Genomic DNA, 20406 nt, shown 5'->3' with positions numbered 1-20406 from the left:
AGCCAGTTGTGAGTGTGGGGGAAGTTCGTGAGGCAGTAGGTAAAATGAAAGGGGGTAAGGCAGCTGGGATTGATGGGATAAAGATAGAAATGTTAAAAGCAGGTGGGGATATAGTTTTGGAGTGGTTGGTGCAATTATTTAATAAATGTATGGAAGAGGGTAAGGTACCTAGGGGTTGGCAGAGAGCATGCATAGTTCCTTTGTATAAAGGCAAAGGGGACAAAAGAGAGTGCAAAATTTATAGGGGGATAAGGCTGTTGAGTATACCTGGTAAAGTGTATGGTAGGGTTATTATTGAAAGAATTAAGAGTAAGATGGAGAATAGGATAGCAGATGAACAAGGAGGCTTTAGGAAAGGTAGGGGGTGTGTGGACCAGGTGTTTACAGTGAAACATATAAGTGAACAGAATAGAACAGAAAAGGCTAAAGAGGTTTTTGTGGCATTTATGGATTTGGAAAAGGCATATGACAGGGTGGATAGGGGAGGCAATGTGGCAGATGTTGCAGTGAAGAGTTTTTACAAGGATAGTGAGGCTCAAGTTAGAGTATGTAGGAAAGAGGGAGATTATTTCCCAGTAAAAGTAGGCCTTAGACAAGGATGTGTGATGTCACCGTGGTTGTTTATTATATTTATAGATAAGGTTGTAAAAGAAGTAAATGCGAGGGTCTTGGCAAGAGGCGTGGAGTTAAAAGATAAAGAATCACACATAAAGTGGGAGTTATCACAGTTGCTCTTTGCTGATGACACTGTGCTCTTGGGAGATTCTGAAGAGAAGTTGCAGAGGTTGGCGGATGAATTTGGTAGGGTATGTAAAAGAAGAAAATTAACAGTGAATACAGGAAAGAGTAAGGTTGAGTGAGGATAACAAAAAGATTAGATGATGAAAGATTGGATATCAGATTGGCAGGAGAGAGTATAGAGGAGGTGAATGTTTTCAGATATTTGGGAGTGGACATGTCAGCCGATGGGTCTATGAAAGATGAGGTGAATCATAGAATTGATGTGGGGAAAAGGGTGAGTGGTGCACTTAGGAGTCTGTGGAGACAAAGAACTTTGTCCTTGGAGGCAAAGAGGGAAATGTATGAGAGTATAGTTTTACCAACACTCTTATATGGGTGTGAAGCATGGGTGATGAATGTTGCAGCGAGGAGAAAGCTGGAGACAGTGGAGATGTCATGTCTGAGGGCAATGTGTGGTGTGAATATAATGCAGAGAATTCGTAGTTTGGAAGTTAGGAGGAGGTGCGGGATTGCCAAAACTGTTGTCCAGAGGGCTGAGGAAGGGTTGTTGAGGTGGTTCGGACATGTAGAGAGAATGGAGCGAAACAGAATGACTTTAAGAGTGTATCAGTCTGTAGTGGAAGGAAGGCAGGGTAGGGGTCGGCCTAGGAAAGGTTGGAGGGAGGAGGTAAAGGAGGTTTTGTGTGCGAGGGGCTTGGACTTCCAGCGGGCATGCGTGAGCGTGTTTGATAGGAGTGAATGGAGACAAATGGTTTTTAATACTTGACATGCTGTTGGAGTGTGAGCAAAGTAACACGTATGAAGGGATTCAGGGAAACTGGCAGGCCAGACTTGAGTCCTGGAGATGGGAAGTACAGTGCCTGCACTCTGAAGGAGGGGTGTTAATGTTGCGGTTTAAAAACTGTAGTGTAAAGCACCCTTCTGGCAAGACAGTGATGGAGTGAATGATGGTGAAAGTTTTTCTTTTTCGGGCCACCCTGCCTTTGGAATCGGCCAGTGTGCTAATAAAAAAAATAAAATAATAATAAAACAAAAATAATAATAATAATATAATAATAATAATATGTATAATAATAATATAATAATAATGTACTATGATAATAATTATAATAATAGACAGCTTCAAAAGGCCATCACTAGATGGCAGTGAATACCACTACAAAGTTATCTGCCTGATGAACTTATTCCACCTCTAAATTGACAGGATGGGACCACCTCTACTAGTAGTCAAGAGAAGGTGGACCTCTTTGCTGAACACTTTGCTACCAAAATGCAAGTTCCTGATCCAGCAAGGGACCCTCCTTGGCTAGCTGCAAGAACTGTGTCAAAACTGTCAGTGGTGACAATAAGGCAGGAGGAGGTGCATTTCCTACTTAAATCGCTTGACCAAGAAAAGGCTGTGGGCCCAGACAAGTTGAGCCCAAGATTGTTGAGAAGATGTGCAGACCAGCTAGCAGCACCTCTAACTCGCATCTTTCAGCACTGCCTAGTACAGTGTAAATGGCCCTCTCTATGGAAAGAGGCTAATGTAGTCCCTGTTCACAAAAAGAAGAGCAGAGCAGAAATCAGCAACTACAGACCAGTGTCACTCCTGTCAATGATTGGTAAGATCCTTGAGACAATAATCTCAAGACAAATGACAGAGTTTTTTGACTACCACTCACTACTTTGTGATCGTCAATATGGCTTCAGGAAAGGTTACTCTGCTGCTGATCTGTTGTTAAACCTCTCCACTAAGTGGCACCAGTCACTGGATGAATCCAAAGTCAGCTGTGTGGTAGCACTGGACATTGCTGGCGCTTTCGACCGGGTGTGGCACCAGGGCCTCTTAGCAAAACTTCAAGCACTGGGAATTGCAGGCTCTACGCTATGTCTCCTCAGTGATTACCTTCATGGTAGATCTCTAAGTGTAGTCCTCAATGGAACGGAATCAGCAAGGCATCCTATTGGGGCAAGTGTTCCACAAGGAAGCGTGCTGGGTCCATTGTTATGGAATGTCTACTTCAACGACCTTCTTCGTCTCATCCCAGAATCACATGCATATGCAGATGACTGTACACTGACATTCACTTATCCAAGAGAAGAAATTCCAGCTGCTCTAAGCTACATCAATCACCAGCTGAGAGCTATATCAGCTTGGGGAAATAGATGGCAAGTAACATTTGCACCTGAGAAAACGCAAATGATGATCGTCTCTAGGCACCATGATGGTAATGCTGGTGCAGTAGTAAGGATGAATGGGAGGATGTTGGCACCTGGAGAAGAAGTTGATATCCTTGGGGTGAAATTTGACTCCAAACTAACCATGAAGAACCATGTTGTAAATCTTGCAAACAAGGCAGCCAGGAAGCTTACAGCACTTCGCCGTATCTCGCATCTGCTTGACAGTAGGGGTTGCAAGTTCCTGTACGAGGCACAAGTACGCTCACACCTTGAGTATGCTCCACTTTCTTGGTTTGCCTGCCCCCCCTCTCATCTGCAACCGCTTGACAGAGTAGAGAACAGAGCAAGACGTCTCATCTCTCGCCTGGACCCATCCTGGATAGATCTGTCATTTCAGCAGAGCCTTCAACATAGGAGGGATGTGGGTGGCCTTACTGTTATGTACAAGGCCAATATTGTCAAAATACCACACTTGGATCCACTTCGAGGACAGCGTGAAACAAGTTTTTATGCCACAAGACGGGCAGAAAGCAGCAACTTCACTCTGGCTGTACCCTTCTCCAGAACATCACTCCATCTGAGATCATACATACCCAGGATGACTCGAGTATGGAACACATTCGTACAGCATAATGATGTCAACGAGATAAAGTCAGTTGATCAAATGAAAATGCTGGCCCACAGATGGCTCCAACTTCATCCTGTTCCCTACTTGTATGTCTCATAACAAAAATGCTTTCAAATGAGCTGATGCAGGTAACAGCTCTTAGCTTGCCAATAAAGTTAGGAATCCTTAACCTGTAAATAGCTGTCAATAAAGCTAGGGATCCTTAACCTTGTCAAACCCTGTGTAAAAAAAAAAAAAACAATGCGGGAGCGGTTATGGCCGCCTTCACTTGTAACATAACTTATTTTATTCATTCTAGAGTATAGATCAGGTTTCTATGTTATTTATATTGTTTATTATGTCATACTAGATCAACTGTGATAGATAAATAAGCCATAGAGTTGATATTAGCATCATATTGAAAGAGTATTTTGTCCTGTCTCCAAACAATAAACTATCCTCCACTGCCGGCACCACCACATAGCCACATACGTAATGACATATTTTATTCATTCTAGAGTATATAGCAAGTTTCTATGTTATTTGTATTGTTCATTATGTCATATTAGATCAATTATGATAGATAAATAAGCTGTAGAGTTGAGATCAGCGTCATATTGAAGGGGTATTTTGTGGCCCGGTGGCCCGGTGGCCTGGTGGCTAAAGCTCCCGCTTCACACACGGAGGGCCCGGGTTCGATTCCCGGCGGGTGGAAACATTTTGACACGTTTCCTTACACCTGTTGTCCTGTTCACCTAGCAGCAAATAGGTACCTGGGTGTTAGTCGACTGGTGTGGGTCGCATCCTGGGGGACAAGATTAAGGACCCCAATGGAAATAAGTTAGATAGTCCTCGATGACGCACTGACTTTCTTGGGTTATCCTGGGTAGATAACCCTCCGGGGTTAAAAATCCGAACGAAATCTTATCTTATCTTACTTATCACTCTCCTCTGCCACCAGTACCACTATGTAGCCACATACGTAATGACATATTTTATTCATTCTAGAGTATATATCAGGTTTCTATGTTATTTATTTTGTTTATGACATATTAGATCAATTTTGATAGATAAATAAGCTGTAGAATTGATATTAGCAGGATACGAACAAGGTCACGGAACGGATTAAGTTTGTAAGCCAAGGTTTCACTGTATACTTACTCTATCTGTAACCCTCCCAATCTTTAAACAACTGGCTGTTTAAGGTAAATAATCAAATCTGTAATTCCTCTCAATTCAACTTTTTTCAATTCTCTTGTAATCACTGTAAACTCCTAAATTTGTACATTATTGTTACTGCCTTATTAATCTTAATTTAGTTAGTTTTAAGTTTGCCCAAAATGCTCCACACATAAATAGGCTTTCGGCAGGTACATCCAAATGTCATTCACCTTTGTACAACCACTGTATCATGCTGAAATAAAATACAGAGGACCCTCGGTTTTCATGCTAAATCTGTTCCAGAGCCATCAGCCAAACCTGAAATCAGCCAAAACTGAAACCATTTTCCCCACAAGAAATAATGTAAATGGAATTAATCCATTCCAGGCACCCAGAAGTATCAACAAAAAAATTTTTTTTTTACCTTAAAGACAGATTTACATGCACAAAAGAATGAACATTACACAAGACACTTACCTTTATTGAAGGCTGTTGTTGATGGATGAAAGACAGGGAGGAAGGGAGAGGGTAGAAAGGTTATTGTTTGGAAGGGAATTCTCCCTGAATAAGGACTATAGGTACCAAGTCCTAATCAGTGGTCAGTTCCCTAGCCACTTCCCTAGCTTAAATATAGACTTACATGCAGAAAAAGAATGACAAATAAATATAAAGCACTAATAAAATGTATAAATACACATTTAACATCACACTTACCTTTACTGAAGACTCTTGGTGTATGGCAGACCGGGCGGAGGGGAGAGGGAAGCGAGTTTATTGTTGGAGAATATGACGCTAACATCAACTTTACGGCTTATTTATCTATCACAATTCAACTAATATGACATAATAAACAGTATTAATAACACAGAAACATGACATATACTCTAGAATGAATAAAATAAGTCATTATGTTTGTAACGACAGGTGTTATGTTGTTGTTGTTCGGTGTATAAGGGCCACTGTGAGCATAAGCCATACAAAATGTTGGTGAAGGCTGCAGCTGAGGCAGTGGTGTTTTCTGTAGCCCTATATAACTCCAACAACATTGGAGATGTTAGTAGAATTGCTGAATCACTGAAGAAGGCACTCTCTCCCACCATCACAACCACTGCCACCCTCTACCATCATCACTACCACCCTCTACCATCATCACTACCACCCTCTACCATCATCACTACCACCCTCTACCATCATCATTACCACCCTCTACCATCATCACTACCACCCTCTACCATCATCACTACCACCCTCTACCATCATCACTACCACCCTCTACCATCATCACTACCACCCTCTACCATCATCACTACCACCCTCTACCATCATCACTGCCACCCTCTACCATCATCACTGCCACCCTCTACCATCATCACTACCACCCTCTACCATCATCACTACCACCCTCTACCATCATCACTACCACCCTCTACCATCATCACTACCACCCTCTACCACCACCACTTTTGTATTTTTCTACAAACTTTTTCTTGAATTATATCGTGTTTCTCACATTCTTTACCAAAGGGCTGGCACTAGAAGCTTTCTTTGGGCCCAGGTTGCTTATTTAGCAGTCACACACAATAAACAAGTGGCAAAAACAATGAATTATTGCAAAATGTTTCATATGACCTGGCAGGGTATGTTCACTCACCGAGAAACAACGCTATACTGGCTGAGAATGTGTGTGGAAGGCAGCTTTGTCTGCGTGCTGGGCATTGTACAGGTTCTATATGATCAATGAAAACGGAACCAAGAAATCGACGAAAAAAGTCGGCCAAAACTGAAATCGGTGATAACGGAGATCGATGAAAACAGAGGATCCACTGTATTGTTATGCAATACTGTGTACCATGGAAAATAAAATTGGCTTTACTTCAAAGGGTGTGCCTTGATTCAAGAAACTGGAGAAACTCATCCCTTCTTCAAATCAAACATATTTACTTCCCATTTCCCAGACAGTGGATGACTTACAGATTTAGTATTGCCAGTTGTGATGATAAGCAGTCTCTTTTCTTCATGTCTCACTTTACAAACAAACTTGTGAAGCTACATGTTAGGATTTGGCAATGCATGCAACAGCATTACCCACTCCACTCCCACATACATGATCATTATTATTTCATGGGGAAGCACTAAACCTGTAGGTGTCAAACAATGCTAAAGAATGAGAGGTAATTAGGTTTGATCCAAAGGAGAGAGTAATACCTAAATCATGGATCAAGAATCCTTAACGCTTGTATGAGAAACTGAAATATTTCTATTGTCATCCTAACTAGAAAAGAGACCTATTTTATCAAAAAAGTATCAATTCAAATAGACATACACTGACCAAAGGTAGGTGTACTTACAATTATATTCTTGTCATATTCACCATGCATGAAGATAATGCCTCTTTCTTCTCTCAGGTCAGGGTAGTGTACCAGTGAAAGGCATTCTGGGGCATCTTCTTTATATGCCTGCAACACAAATTATTATACAAGCAGTCAATACTTATTGCCATATTTTTAATTAAAAAAATAATCAATACAGAGGTTCCCAAACCCAGGGTCATAAGCAACAAACTGAGTGACTGTGTCTATTTTTTTTGTTTTTCAAATATTTTTTTAACAGTATCTATAAATCTACAGCAATATGCTAAGGTGCTCAGTACTAATATCATTAGAGCCACAAGGCAAATACAATTTAAAATTTTGAGTCCAGGAGAGAAAACAAAATATCTTAGACATGTTCTATTATTCTGGGGACAAAGTAGTATTTTATTTTACAAGTCAGTGTACAATATATTAGGAAATGTTTCAAAAAGCAACTTATCTTACCTGGTAATTTATAAGTGGAGTAAAGTGAACCTCATGACCAGCAAACTGTGCAACAATAAATTCATAACCTTCATTCCTTGGCAGAGGGAATAAAAACTGAAAACATAAGAAAAGAGAATGTACATAAGCTCCCCTAAAACTACTTATTTCTCCACATCAAACATACTTTGTAATAAACAAAATGCAAAGAACATGTAAACTAAACAACATTCATTAGCTTCATCTCAAATTGCATACTAATATCAAGACTTGTGTTTCCCAATTGCTGTAGCATCTACATATTTATAAGAACATAAGAAAGAAGGAACACTGCAGCAGGCCTACTGACCCATGTGAGGCAGGTCCATGTTACCCCCCCCCAGCTTAGACTAATGACCCACCCAGTCAGGTCACATCCACTTAAGGAAGGAGTATGGCATCAGACCTAGTAGCACAAGCTAGTCAGGTCCAAATCACACCCACCCACACCCACTCATGTATTTATCTAACCTGTTTTTAAAACTACACAATGTTTTAGGTTCTATGACAGTATTGGGGAGTTTGTTCCACTCATCCATAACTCTATTACCAAACCAGTGCTTTCCTATACCCTTCCTGAATCTGAATTTTTCCAACTTGAAACCATTTGCTTATTTAACCCATTCATTAAGAAGATTTATGGACTTCCACTTACTTTCATAGAGAATTATCGAGTGCTTGTCTTAGCATATTCTGAAGATATGAAAATCAAATTACTACTTACATAAATTTATCAGAATCAACATATACAGAACATTAAACTCAAATATCAGTCCTCCACTCAAACTTCTCCTAGACAGCTTCAACAGAACACACAGGCATAACACGAGGCACAAAACACTTTTTGACATCCCTCGTGTCGTGTCTGTCTCACATTTTGTAAAAATGCAATGCACATAAAAGGCCCTAAGATCTGGAATTCTTTGCCTGAAGCAGCAAGAGGTCCCCTGCCCAGAAATCAGTTTAGGATCATACTCAAAAATCATCTCCTCTCTCAATAACAAACCTACCCACACCATGATAAACCCCAACCAAATTCAAAGCAACTCCACTAAATACTTTATCATCCCTTAACTATTAAGCCACTTTTACAAACTTATAATGTATGCTTGTATCACTAATTGTACTACCTCACATTAATAATAAAGTAAATGAACTTAATTACAAACTTAATAATGTATGATTGATTGTATCATAAACTGATTGTATCATAAATTGTACTACCTCACATTAACCCTTTCAGGGTTTCTGACATACTAGTACGGCTTACGCACCAGGGTTTTTGACGTACTAGTACGCCTAAATTCTAGCGCCCTCAAATCTAGCAAGAGAAAGCTGGTAGGCCTACATATGAAAGAATGGGTCTATGTGGTCAGTGTGCACAGTATAAAAAAATCCTGCAGAACACAGTGTGTAATGAGAAAAAAAAAACTTTGACCATGTTTTTGGTTTAATCCTTTTAGGGTCCAGAGGCCAAATTTCAAAGTGCACACCAGGGTCCAAGAATTTTCAAAACATAATCTTGTTATTTTTTCTTATGAAATGGTAGAGAATCTTTTCCTGAAGGTAATAAAACAAAAAGTACGAAATTTGATGGAAAATTGACAAAATTATGCTCTCGCAAATTTTAATGTGTCAGCAATATTTACGAATCAGCAATTTTGCCGAATTTGACTCCCATTTTAGGCCAATTACATTATTCCAGTCAACCAAATTCTTAGCTATTTCACTAGTATTACTTCTATTCTATCGAGTGAACACAAGAAATAGCCAAGCCAACTGTTTCAACTACAAAATAAAGTGATCGGAAATTGGTAATTTGGCCAATTTAACACAAAGCTCAAAATATTCCAATTTCAAAATAGGGTCCAGAATAAACAATGCAGGTATTTCTGGCACTAAACTAACATTTCCTCTGTTCATTAGTTACGTTTTGAGGCTTTACAAATGAATTCCATTTTGATTTTTTATTCACATAATGAATTTTTATTCAAACCAATAAATAGAAGATTTACTGTTATGCAATATTGTAATAATTGTATAAATATCATCACCATATTTGCGAATGTATATTAGACCCACCAGCTGGCGTGTATTAGACGTGTGAGATCGTTTGTTTACTCTTGAACATGGGCAAAAATTTAACATTTCCGCTACTCTGAGCTCAGTTTCAAGCCATTTCCAGTGCTAAAACCAATCAAAATCATCTCTATTTCTGTAATATGTTTTCCATTCTATCAAATGAGACCATGAAATCGCAAATACAACTATAAAAAACATACAAAAAAACACTGCAAATTCGCTGTTTTAATCGAAAATCACGATCTCAGTTTTTTTTCTCTCGTTATACACTGTGTGCTGCAGGATTTGTTTTATGTGGTGCACACATACCACATAGATATATTCTCTCATATCTAGGCCCAAATTTACCACTCACAACTTATCAGAGTGAGCTAAGCTCATAGCGTAGATCTATGGTTTGGACCCTGAACGTAAAGCCGTAGATCTATGGCACAGACCCTGAAAAGGTTAAAACAGCGACTTTGCACTGCATTTTCGTATGGTATTTATGGTTGTATTCTAGTTTTCCTGGTCTCATTTTATAGAGTGGAAGACATGTTACAGAAATTGAGATGATTTTGATTGGTTTCACAATCAAAAGTACTTTGAAACTGAGCTCAAAGTAGCAGAAATGTTCGATTTTTGCCAAAGTTCAAAAGTAAACAAATCATGCCACGTGTCCAATACACGTCAACTGGTGAAACTAATATTCTTTCACAAGTGCGCTGATATTATTCATACCATTTCTACACTAATGCAGTAGTCTGCATAACAGTAAATCTTCTATTTTTTTGTGAGAATAAAAATTCAAAGTGGAAAGCAAAAGAAATGTAAGAGGGGCCTGGGGATGTGACTAATGAACAGAGGAAATGTTATTTTTGTGCCAGGAATGTCTTTCTTGTTTATTCTGGACCCTATTTGGAAATTGGCAACTTATGAAATTTGTGTGAAATTGGCAAAATTGCTAATTTCTGACCACTTTATTGGATAGTTGAAATCGGTAAATGGGTGGTTTCTTGTACTTATTCGATAGAAAAAATGGAGTTCTAGCCAAATAGTTATGATTTTTGTCGACTAGTACACTGGAATTGGCCAAAAATAGGGCTCAAAGTGGGTGAAATCGCCGATGTGTAAAAATCGTCGAGACCGTTAACTTTGCGAGAGCATAGTTCCATAAGTTTCCCATCAAATTTCATACTTTTGCTGTCATTATGATCGGGAAAAGATTCTGTCTTTTCATAAGAAAAAATTTTTTTTTCCGAAAAATTTTCGACCCTGAGAACAAGTTTCGGAGAGGGCCTCTCGACCCTGAAAGGGTTAATAATGAGTGAAATGCAGAATACAGTGGACCCCCGCATAACGATCACCTCCAAATGCGGCCAATTATGTTAGTGTATTTATGTAAGTGCGTTTGTACATGTATGTTTGGGGGTCTGAAATGGACTAATCTACTTCATAATATTCCTTATGGGAACAAATTCGGTCAGTACTGGCACCTTAACATACTTCTGGAGTGAAAAAGTATCGTTAACCGGGGGTTCACTGTATTTGTGTTCTAATATTGTAAAAGAACCTAATTTTGTACTTAAAAATGTAAGACTGTCATAAATTGTACTACCTCATATTAACCCTTTCAGGGTCCATCCCGTAGATCTACGGCTTTACGTTCAGGGTCCAAACCGTAGAGCTACGTCATGAGCTCAGCTCACTCTGATAAACTGTGAGTGGTACATTTGGGCCTAGATATGAGAGAATACATCTATGTGCTATGTGTGTACCACATAAAACAGATCCTGCAGCACACTGTGTATAATGAGAGAAAAAAACTGAAATCATGATTTTTCGATTAAAACAGTGACTTTGCAGTGTTTTTTCGTATGTTTTTTATAGTTGTATTTGCGATTTCTTGGTCACATTTGATAGAATGGAAGACATATTACAGAAATAGAGATGATTTTGATTGGTTTTAGCACTGAAAATGGCTTGAAACTGAGCTCAAAGTAGCAGAAATGTTAAATTTTTGCCGATGTTCAAGAGTAAACAAACGACCTCACATGTCTAATACACGCCAGATGGTGGGTCTAATATACATTCACAAATATGGTGATGATATTTATACAATTATTACAGTATTGCATAACAGTAAATCTTTTATTTTTTGGTGTGAATAAAAATTCATTATGTGAATATAAAATCAAAATGGAATTTATTTGTAAAGCCTCAAAAGGTAATTAATGAACAGAGGAAATGTTAGTTTAGTTCCAGGAATACCTACATTGTTTATTCTGGACCCTATTTTGAAATTGGAATATTTTGAACTTTGTGTTAAATTGGCCAAATTAACAATTTCCGATCACTTTAATTTGTAGTTGAAACAGTTGACTTGGCGATTTCTTGTGCTCAATCGATAGAATAGAAGTAATACTAGTGAAATAGCTAAGAATTTAGTTGACTGGAATAATGTAATTGGCCTAAAATGGGAGTCAAAGTCGACAAAATCGCCGATTCGTAAATATCGCTGACACATCAAAATTCGCGAGAGCATAATTTTGTCAATTTTCCATCAAATTTCGTACTTTTTGTTTTATTACCTGCACAAAAAGATTCTCTACCATTCCATAAGAAAAAATAATTTTTTTTTTTTTAAATTCTTGGACACTGGGGCACCACTTCAGATTTGGGCCTTGGACCCTGAAGGGGTTAACAATAGAGTGAACATTGACTGTTTGTATTCAACCACTGTTCACCTTTCTAGACTTATGTAGTCTATAAGTATTAGTTTAAGTCTGCCCAAAATGCCCAGGCATGATAGTGGCTTTCTTTGCTCCATTTATACTACATATAATATGTAAACACACATTGTAACCTTAACAAAGAAATAATTTTTTTTTTTATTATTATCACACTGGCCGATTCCCACCAAGGCAGGGTGGCCTGAAAAAGAAAAACTTTCACCATCATTCACTCCCTCACTGTCTTGCCAGAAGGGTGCTTTACACTACAGTTTTTAAACTGCAACATTAACACCCCTCCTTCAGAGTGCAGGCACTGTACTTCCCATCTCCAGGACTCAAGTTCGGCCTGCCGGTTTCCCTGAACCCCTTCATAAATGTTACTTTGCTCACACTCCAACAGCACGTCAAGTATTAAAAACCATTCGTCTCCATTCACTCCTATCAAACACGCTCACGCACGCCTGCTGGAAGTCCAAGCCCCTCGCACACAAAACCTCCTTTACCCCCTCCCTCCAACCTTTCCTAGGCCGACCCTTACCCCGCCTTCCTTCCACTACAGACTGATACACTCTTGAAGTCATTCTGTTTCGCTCCATTCTCTCTACATGTCCGAACCACCTCAACAACCCTTCCTCAGCCCTCTGGACAACAGTTTTGGTAATCCCGCACCTCCTCCTAACTTCCAAACTACGAATTCTCTGCATTATATTCACACCACACATTGCCCTCAGATATGACATCTCCACTGCCTCCAGCCTTCTCCTCACTGCAACATTCATCACCCATGCTTCACACCTATATAAGAGTGTTGGTAAAACTATACTCTCATACATTCCCCTCTTTGCCTCCAAGGACAAAGTTCTTTGTCTCCACAGACTCCTAAGTGCACCACTCACCCTTTTCCCCTCATCAATTCTATGATTCACCTCATCCTTCAAAGACCCATCCGCTGACACGTCCACTCCCAAATATCTGAATACATTCACCTCCTCCATACTCTCTCCCTCCAATCTGATATCCAATCTTTCATCACCTAATATTTTTGTTATCCTCATAACCTTACTCTTTCCTGTATTCACTTTTAATTTTCTTCTTTTGCACACCCTACCAAATTCATCCACCAATATCTGCAATTTCTCTTCAGAATCTCCCAAGAGCACAGTGTCATCAGCAAAGAGCAACTGTGACAACTCCCACTTTATGAGTGATTCTTTATCTTTTAACTCCACGCCTCTTGTCAAGACCCTTGCATTTACTTCTCTTACAATTCCATCTATAAATATATTAAACAACCACGGTGACATCACACATCCTTGTCTAAGGCCTACTTTTACTGAGAAATAATTTCCCTCTTTCCTACATACTCTAACTTGAGCCTCACTATCCTCGTAAAAACTCTTCACTGCTTTCAGTAACCTACCTCTTACACCATACACCTGCAACATCTGCCACATTGCCCCCCTATCCACCCTGTCATATGCCTTTTCCAAATCCTTAAATGCCATAAAGACCTCTTTAGCCTTATCTAAATACTGTTCACTTATATGTTTCACTGTAAACACCTGGTCCACACACCCCCTACCTTTCCTAAAGCCTCCTTGTTCATCTGCTATCCTATTCTCCGTCTTACTTTTAATTCTTTCAATAATAACTCTACCATACACTTTACCAGGTATACTCAACAGACTTATCCCCCTATAATTTTTGCACTCTCTTTTGTCCCCTTTGCCTTTATACAAAGGAACTATGCATGCTCTCTGCCAATCCCTAGGTACCTTACCCTCTTCCATACATTTATTAAATAACTGCACCAACCACTCCAAAACTATATCCCCACCTGCTTTTAACATTTCTATCTTTATCCCATCAATCCCGGCTGCCTTACCCCCTTTCATTTTACCTACTGCCTCACAAACTTCCCCCACACTCACAACTGGCTCTTCCTCACTCCTACAAGATGTTATTCCTCCTTGCCCTATACACGAAATCACAGCTTCCCTATCTTCATCAACATTTAACAATTCCTCGAAATATTCGTTCCATCTTCCCAATACCTCTAACTCTCCATTTAATAACTCTCCTCTCCTATTTTTAACTGACAAATCCATTTGTTCTCTAGGCTTCCTTAACTTGTTAATCTCACTCCAAAACTTTTTCTTATTTTCAACAAAATTTGTTGATAACATCTCACCCACTCTCTCATTTACTCTCTTTTTGCATTGCTTCACCACTCTCTTAACCTCTCTCTTTTTCTCCATATACTCTTCCCACCTTTCATCACATCTACTTTGTAAAAACTTCTCATATGCTAACTTTTTCTCCCTTACTACTCTCTTTACATCATCATTCCACCAATCGCTCCTCTTCCCTCCCGCACCCACTTTCCTGTAACCACAAACTTCTGCTGAGCACTCTAACACTACATTTTTAAACCTACCCCATACCTCTTCGACCCTATTGCCTATGCTCTCATTAGCCCATCTATCCTCCAATAGCTGTTTATATCTTACCCTAACTGCCTCCTCTTTTAGTTTATAAACCTTCACCTCTCTCTTCCCTGATGCTTCTATTCTCCTTGTATACCATCTACCTTTTACTCTCAGTGTAGCTACAACTAAAAAGTGATCTGATATATCTGTGGCCCCTCTATAAACATGTACATCCTGAAGTCTACTCAACAGTCTTTTATCTACCAATACATAATCCAACAAACTACTGTCATTTTGCCCTACATCATATATTGTATACTTATTTATCCTCTTTTTCTTAAAATATGTATTACCTATAACTAAACCCCTTTCTATACAAAGTTCAATCAAAGGGCTCCCATTATCATTTACACCTGGCACCCCAAACTTACCTACCACACCCTCTCTAAAAGTTTCTCCTACTTTAGCATTCAGGTCCCCTACCACAATTACTCTCTCACTTGGTTCAAAGGTTCCTATACATTCACTTAACATCTCCCAAAATCTCTCTCTCTCCTCTACATTCCTCTCTTCTCCAGGTGCATACACGCTTATTATGACCCACTTTTCGCATCCAACCTTTACTTTAATCCACATAATCTTTGAATTTACACATTCATATTCTCTTTTCTCCTTCCATAACTGATCCTTCAGCATTACTGCTACCCCTTCCTTAGCTCTAACTCTCTCAGATACTCCAGATTTAATCTCATTTATTTACCCCCACCGAAACTCCCCTACCCCCTTTAGCTTTGTTTCACTTAGGGCCAGGACGTCCAACTTCTTTTCATTCATAACATCGGTAATCATCTGTTTCTTGTCATCCAGACTACATCCACGCACATTCAAGCATCCCAGTTTTAAAAAGTTTTTCTTCTTTTCTTTTTTAGTAAATAGAATACTGCATTCTATTGAATGCACAGCAACACAGCAAATGACCATAGGACCTGATTTTGAAATACTCTTTTGACCTTAATTGTTATTTGTTTACTATAATTTTTACCACTGAATATATCATTGCTTAGTTAATTTTAAGTTAATTTTAAGCCTGCCCATAATGCTCTGCATACAAGGGGCTCTTGGCATGTTACATTTAACCACTGTATTTCTTTGTATATCTATGTATCATGTCCAAATTAATAATAAATAAATAAATGAAAAATATATGCTTTGGATAGTTTTAACCCTTTACCTGTGCAAACGTAGATCTACGTTCTTGCCGCTAGCGCTCCAAACGTAGATCTATGTTTTATTTTTCCTATTTCCAAATTTGGCACGATTGCCCTAAGATGCCTAGTCAGCATAGAATGGGTCTTAACCCTTGCAGTGTGCTGTATTAACCCGTAAATGGTACAAACGTATATATACGTTTTTTCAACATTTGAAAGTATGTAAAAAAAGTAGATCTTCATTTTGTTTTTTTACATTTGAAAATGTGTAAAAAACTTTGGTCTACTTTTTTTTTTGTTATATTTGAAAATATGTAAAAAAAACGTAGATCTACTTTTGTAGCACTACACATGTGAACGTAGATCTGCTTGGACCGTTTACGGGTTAAAAAAATCTGGTATCATTTAGTACCTTGTGGGAGCACCAGTTTAACTGAGTGCCAGCCAGAGCAAATAGCACAGCAAACACCAAGGATTCAATAATGTCATGTTATATTAACCCCTTGACTGTCGCAACCCCCAATCCTGAAGTGTCTCCTGGTGTCGCAAAATTTAAAAAAAAAAAAATTATTTTTTCTTATGAAATGATAGAGAATCTTTTCCCGGTTGTAATGACACCAAAAACACGAAATTTGATTGAAAACTGACGAAATTACGTTCTCGCAAAGTTAGCGATCTCGGCGACATTTACAAATTAGCGATTTCGCCCACTTTGAGCCCTATTTTCGGCTAATTCCATTGTTCCAGTCGACCAAACTCGTAACTATTTTTTTAGAAATCCATTTTTTCTATCGACTGAGTACAAGAAACAGCCCATTTACCAATTTCAACTACCCAATAATGTGGTCAAAAATTTGCAATTTGGCTAATTTCACAAAAATTAAAAAATATGACAATTTCAAAATAAGGTCCAGAAGACATTCCTGGCTCTAAAATACCGTTTTCTTTGTTCATCAGTCATGTCTCCAGGCCCCTCTGATATTACTCTTGCTTTCCATTTTGAATTTTTATTCAAACAAAAAATAGAAGATTTACTGTTATGCAGACTACTGTAATACTGTAATAATTGTATAAATAACATCAACCCATTCATGACTGCATATTAGAATGGCTAGTTGGACATTTATTGGACAATGACATCATTTGTTTACTTTTGAACATCGGCAAAAATCAAACATTTCTCCTACTTTGAGCTCCATTTCCAGGTTATTTTTATAGTAAAACCAATCAAAATCACCTCTATTTCTATAAAATGTTTTCCATTCTATCAAATGAGACCAAGAAAACGAGAATACAACCATAAATACTATACGAAAATAGACCACAAAGTCGGCATTTAAAAAAAAAAAAAAACGGTCGGAGTTTTTTTCTCATTATGCACTGCATGCTGCAGGATTTTTTATATATGGTGCACACTGACCACATAGACCCATTCTCTCACATGTGGGCCTTCCAGCTTTCTCCTGCTTGATTTGAAGCCGCTAGAATTTATGAGTACTATATATACGTCAAACACAGTGGCTAGTAAGACATATATATACAGCCTAAACAGTTAAAGGGTTAACACTCCCCTTTTAAGAGGAAAGTATCATCTTGCCAGAATGTCCTATAACCTAAGCCCCAAGTAAAAAGAAACAATTCTGGAACTGTAATTTCGGCAGGCTGGCTGGCCTGTGGCTGACTGGCTGATTGGCTGTCTCTATCTTCGCTAGTCTGTCTGTATCTATCTCTGTCTCTATCTCACAGGAACACATATGTAAATACATGTACAATTATACATAGTGTAAATTACCTAGGATAACCCAAAAAATCCAGACAAAGTGCTATCCTGGAACTGTAATTTTGGCAGACTGGCTGGTCACCAGCTGGCTAGCCGGTGGCTGGCTGGCTGGCTAGCCGGTGGCTGGCTGGCTGGTTGGTTGGCTGGCTGGCTGGTGGCTGGCTGATTAGCTGTCTCTACCTTCGACTGTTTGTCTGTATCTATCTGTCTCTGTCTCACAGGAACACATATGTAAATACAATTATACATAGTGTAAATTACCATGGATAACCCAAAAAATCCAGACAGACAGATAGACAGACAGACATGTTTATGTGTAAGAGCGAAAACAAATAAAGAGAAGGCTCATCAAATGTCACCACTGTCATTACCGGAGAGATAAGATAAGACAACGCTCATCAAATGTCACCACTGTCATTAGCGGAGAGATAAGACAACACTCATCAAATGTCACCACTGTCATTAATTGGGTGATAAGATAAGACTATACAGCAGTGTCAGCAGTGGAGTGAAGAGATAAGATAAATAACAAACTCTTACATCAAGCTTCAAGGGAACTTATTATTATTATTATATACTCCCGTGTATCCAAAACATTGCTGGGACCTATAAATACTATGTCTATATTTCTAGATAATAGTATGTGACTAAGGTAGGTGAAAATGCTCACCTGTCGCTGTGTTTGTGAGTATTTGAGCACTATTTCATTACCTAACATTAGTGTCAGAACAAAGATTAACTATGAAATCAAAAGAACTACTACAAAGTGTCATTATCAGAACATAAAAATTATACAAATTAAAAAAAAAATGAGAAAAAAAGGTATATTGGCAACACATCTGGAAATGGCAGCACTTCGTGTTGCCGTCAGGTGAGTGACAAGTGCCAACTGTGTGGCACTTGTAAGTATCGACTCTAGAATTTTTCTTTTTACATTGCTTTATGTAAAAAAAATGTCCTCTTCATAAAAAAAAAAAACATTTTTTTTTATTTTTCAATATATTCGGAGTGCTGGGTAAGAGAATGTAGATCTCTGTTTGGACAGTTAAGAGGTTAAAATCAGGCAAGATAAATACATTGGAACCTTGGTTGTCAAACAGATCGGTTTTTGAACAAGGAACTTGGTCCTGGTTTTCGTACATGGTCTTGATTGTCAACCGAAAATGCTCAGTTCACGTGATAACAAGAGTCCACAGCATGGGTCTCAGTCAGTATAGTGACTAACACGCATGCTGTAAACATCTCCTGAGCTCTTGCTGTGCTTCATGTGAAGGTAATGAAACCAAAAGTATGAAATTTGATGGAAAACTTATGGAGTTACACTATTGCAAAGTTAGCGGTTTCGGCAATTTAATCCACTTTGAGCTCTATTTTGGGTCAATTCCATTGTTGTAGTTGACCAAGCTCATACAAGAAATTGCCCATTTACCTATTTCAACTACCCAATAAAGTGATCTGAAATTACTAATTTGGCCAATTTCACACAAAATTCAAGTGAGGCCAATTTCAAAATAAGGTCCAGCTGAACAACACTGAGATTCTTGGCATTAAAATAACATTTCATCTGTTCATTAGTCACATCTCCAGGCCCCTCTTATATTACACTTGCTTTTCATTTTGAATTTTTATTCACACAAAAAATAGAAGATTTACTGCTATTCAGACTGCTGCATAATTGTAATAATTGTATATATAATTTCAGCGAGTTCATGAATGCATATCAGACCCAGCAGTTGACGTGTATTAGAACATAAGAACATAAGAAAGAAGGAACACTGCAACAGGCCTACTGACCCATGTGGAGCAGGTCCATGTCCACCCCGGATTAGACCAATGACCCACCCCCCGGATTATCCCAATGACCCACCCAGTCTGATCATCCCCACTCAAGGATGGAGCACTGTACCAGACCCAGCAGCACAAGCTAGTCAGGTCCAACTCACACCCACCCACACCCACTCATGTATTTATCTAACCTATTTTTAAAACTACACAACGTTTTAGCCTCAATAACTGTACTCGGGAGCTTGTTCCACTCATCCACAACTCTATTACCAAACCAGAGCTTTCCTATATCCTTCCTGAATCTGAATTTTTTCAACTTGAAACCATTGCTGCGAGCCCTGTCTTGGCTGGAAATTTTCAGCACACTATTTACATCCCCTTTATTTATTCCTGTTTTCCATTTATACACCTCGATCATATCCCCCCTAATTCTATGCCTTTCGATAGAGTGCAGATTCAGGGCCTTCAGTCTATCCTCATAGGGAAGATTTCTGATACGTGGGATCATCTTTGTCATCCTCCTTTGTATGTTTTCCAGAGCATTTATATCCATTCTGTAATACGGTGACCAGAACTGAGCAGCATAGTCTAAATGAGGCCTAACCAAGGATATACAGAGTTGAAGAACAACCTGAGGGCTTCTATTATTTATACTTCTAGATATGAAGCCAAGAATTCTGTTAGCTTTATTGCGAACACTAATGCACTGTTGTCTTGGTTTTAGGTTACTGCTAACCAGAACTCCTAAATCCTTTTTGCAATCGGTAGTATTAAGATCTACATTATTTAGTTTATATGTGGCATGGTTATTTAACTGTCCAACATTTAGAACTTTGCATTTGTCAATATTAAACTGCATCTGCCACTTCTCCGACCATTGTGTCAGTCTAATCAAATCATCC

General features: G+C 38.7%; 1 protein-coding gene across 2 annotated transcripts in view; it reads right to left on the bottom strand.

Moving 5' to 3' along the window:
- The window catches only part of LOC128685688 (ATP synthase mitochondrial F1 complex assembly factor 1), a 162204-nt gene that overhangs the window by 9338 nt on the left and 132460 nt on the right, over positions 1–20406 (bottom strand). For both annotated transcript variants that reach the window (XM_070088101.1, XM_070088100.1), the window contains exons 6-7: positions 7489–7584; positions 7021–7128 (exon numbers count right to left, since the gene is read on the bottom strand). In XM_070088101.1, the coding sequence (XP_069944202.1) occupies positions 7021–7128; positions 7489–7584 (204 nt within the window). The remainder of the gene's footprint in view (positions 1–7020; positions 7129–7488; positions 7585–20406) is intronic.

This window comes from Cherax quadricarinatus, chromosome 23 (genome assembly GCF_038502225.1).
Source record: "Cherax quadricarinatus isolate ZL_2023a chromosome 23, ASM3850222v1, whole genome shotgun sequence".
Classification (NCBI taxonomy): domain Eukaryota; kingdom Metazoa; phylum Arthropoda; class Malacostraca; order Decapoda; family Parastacidae; genus Cherax; species Cherax quadricarinatus.
The sequence above is the reverse complement of the archived record's forward strand: the minus strand, read 5'-3'. Positions and strand labels throughout refer to the sequence as shown.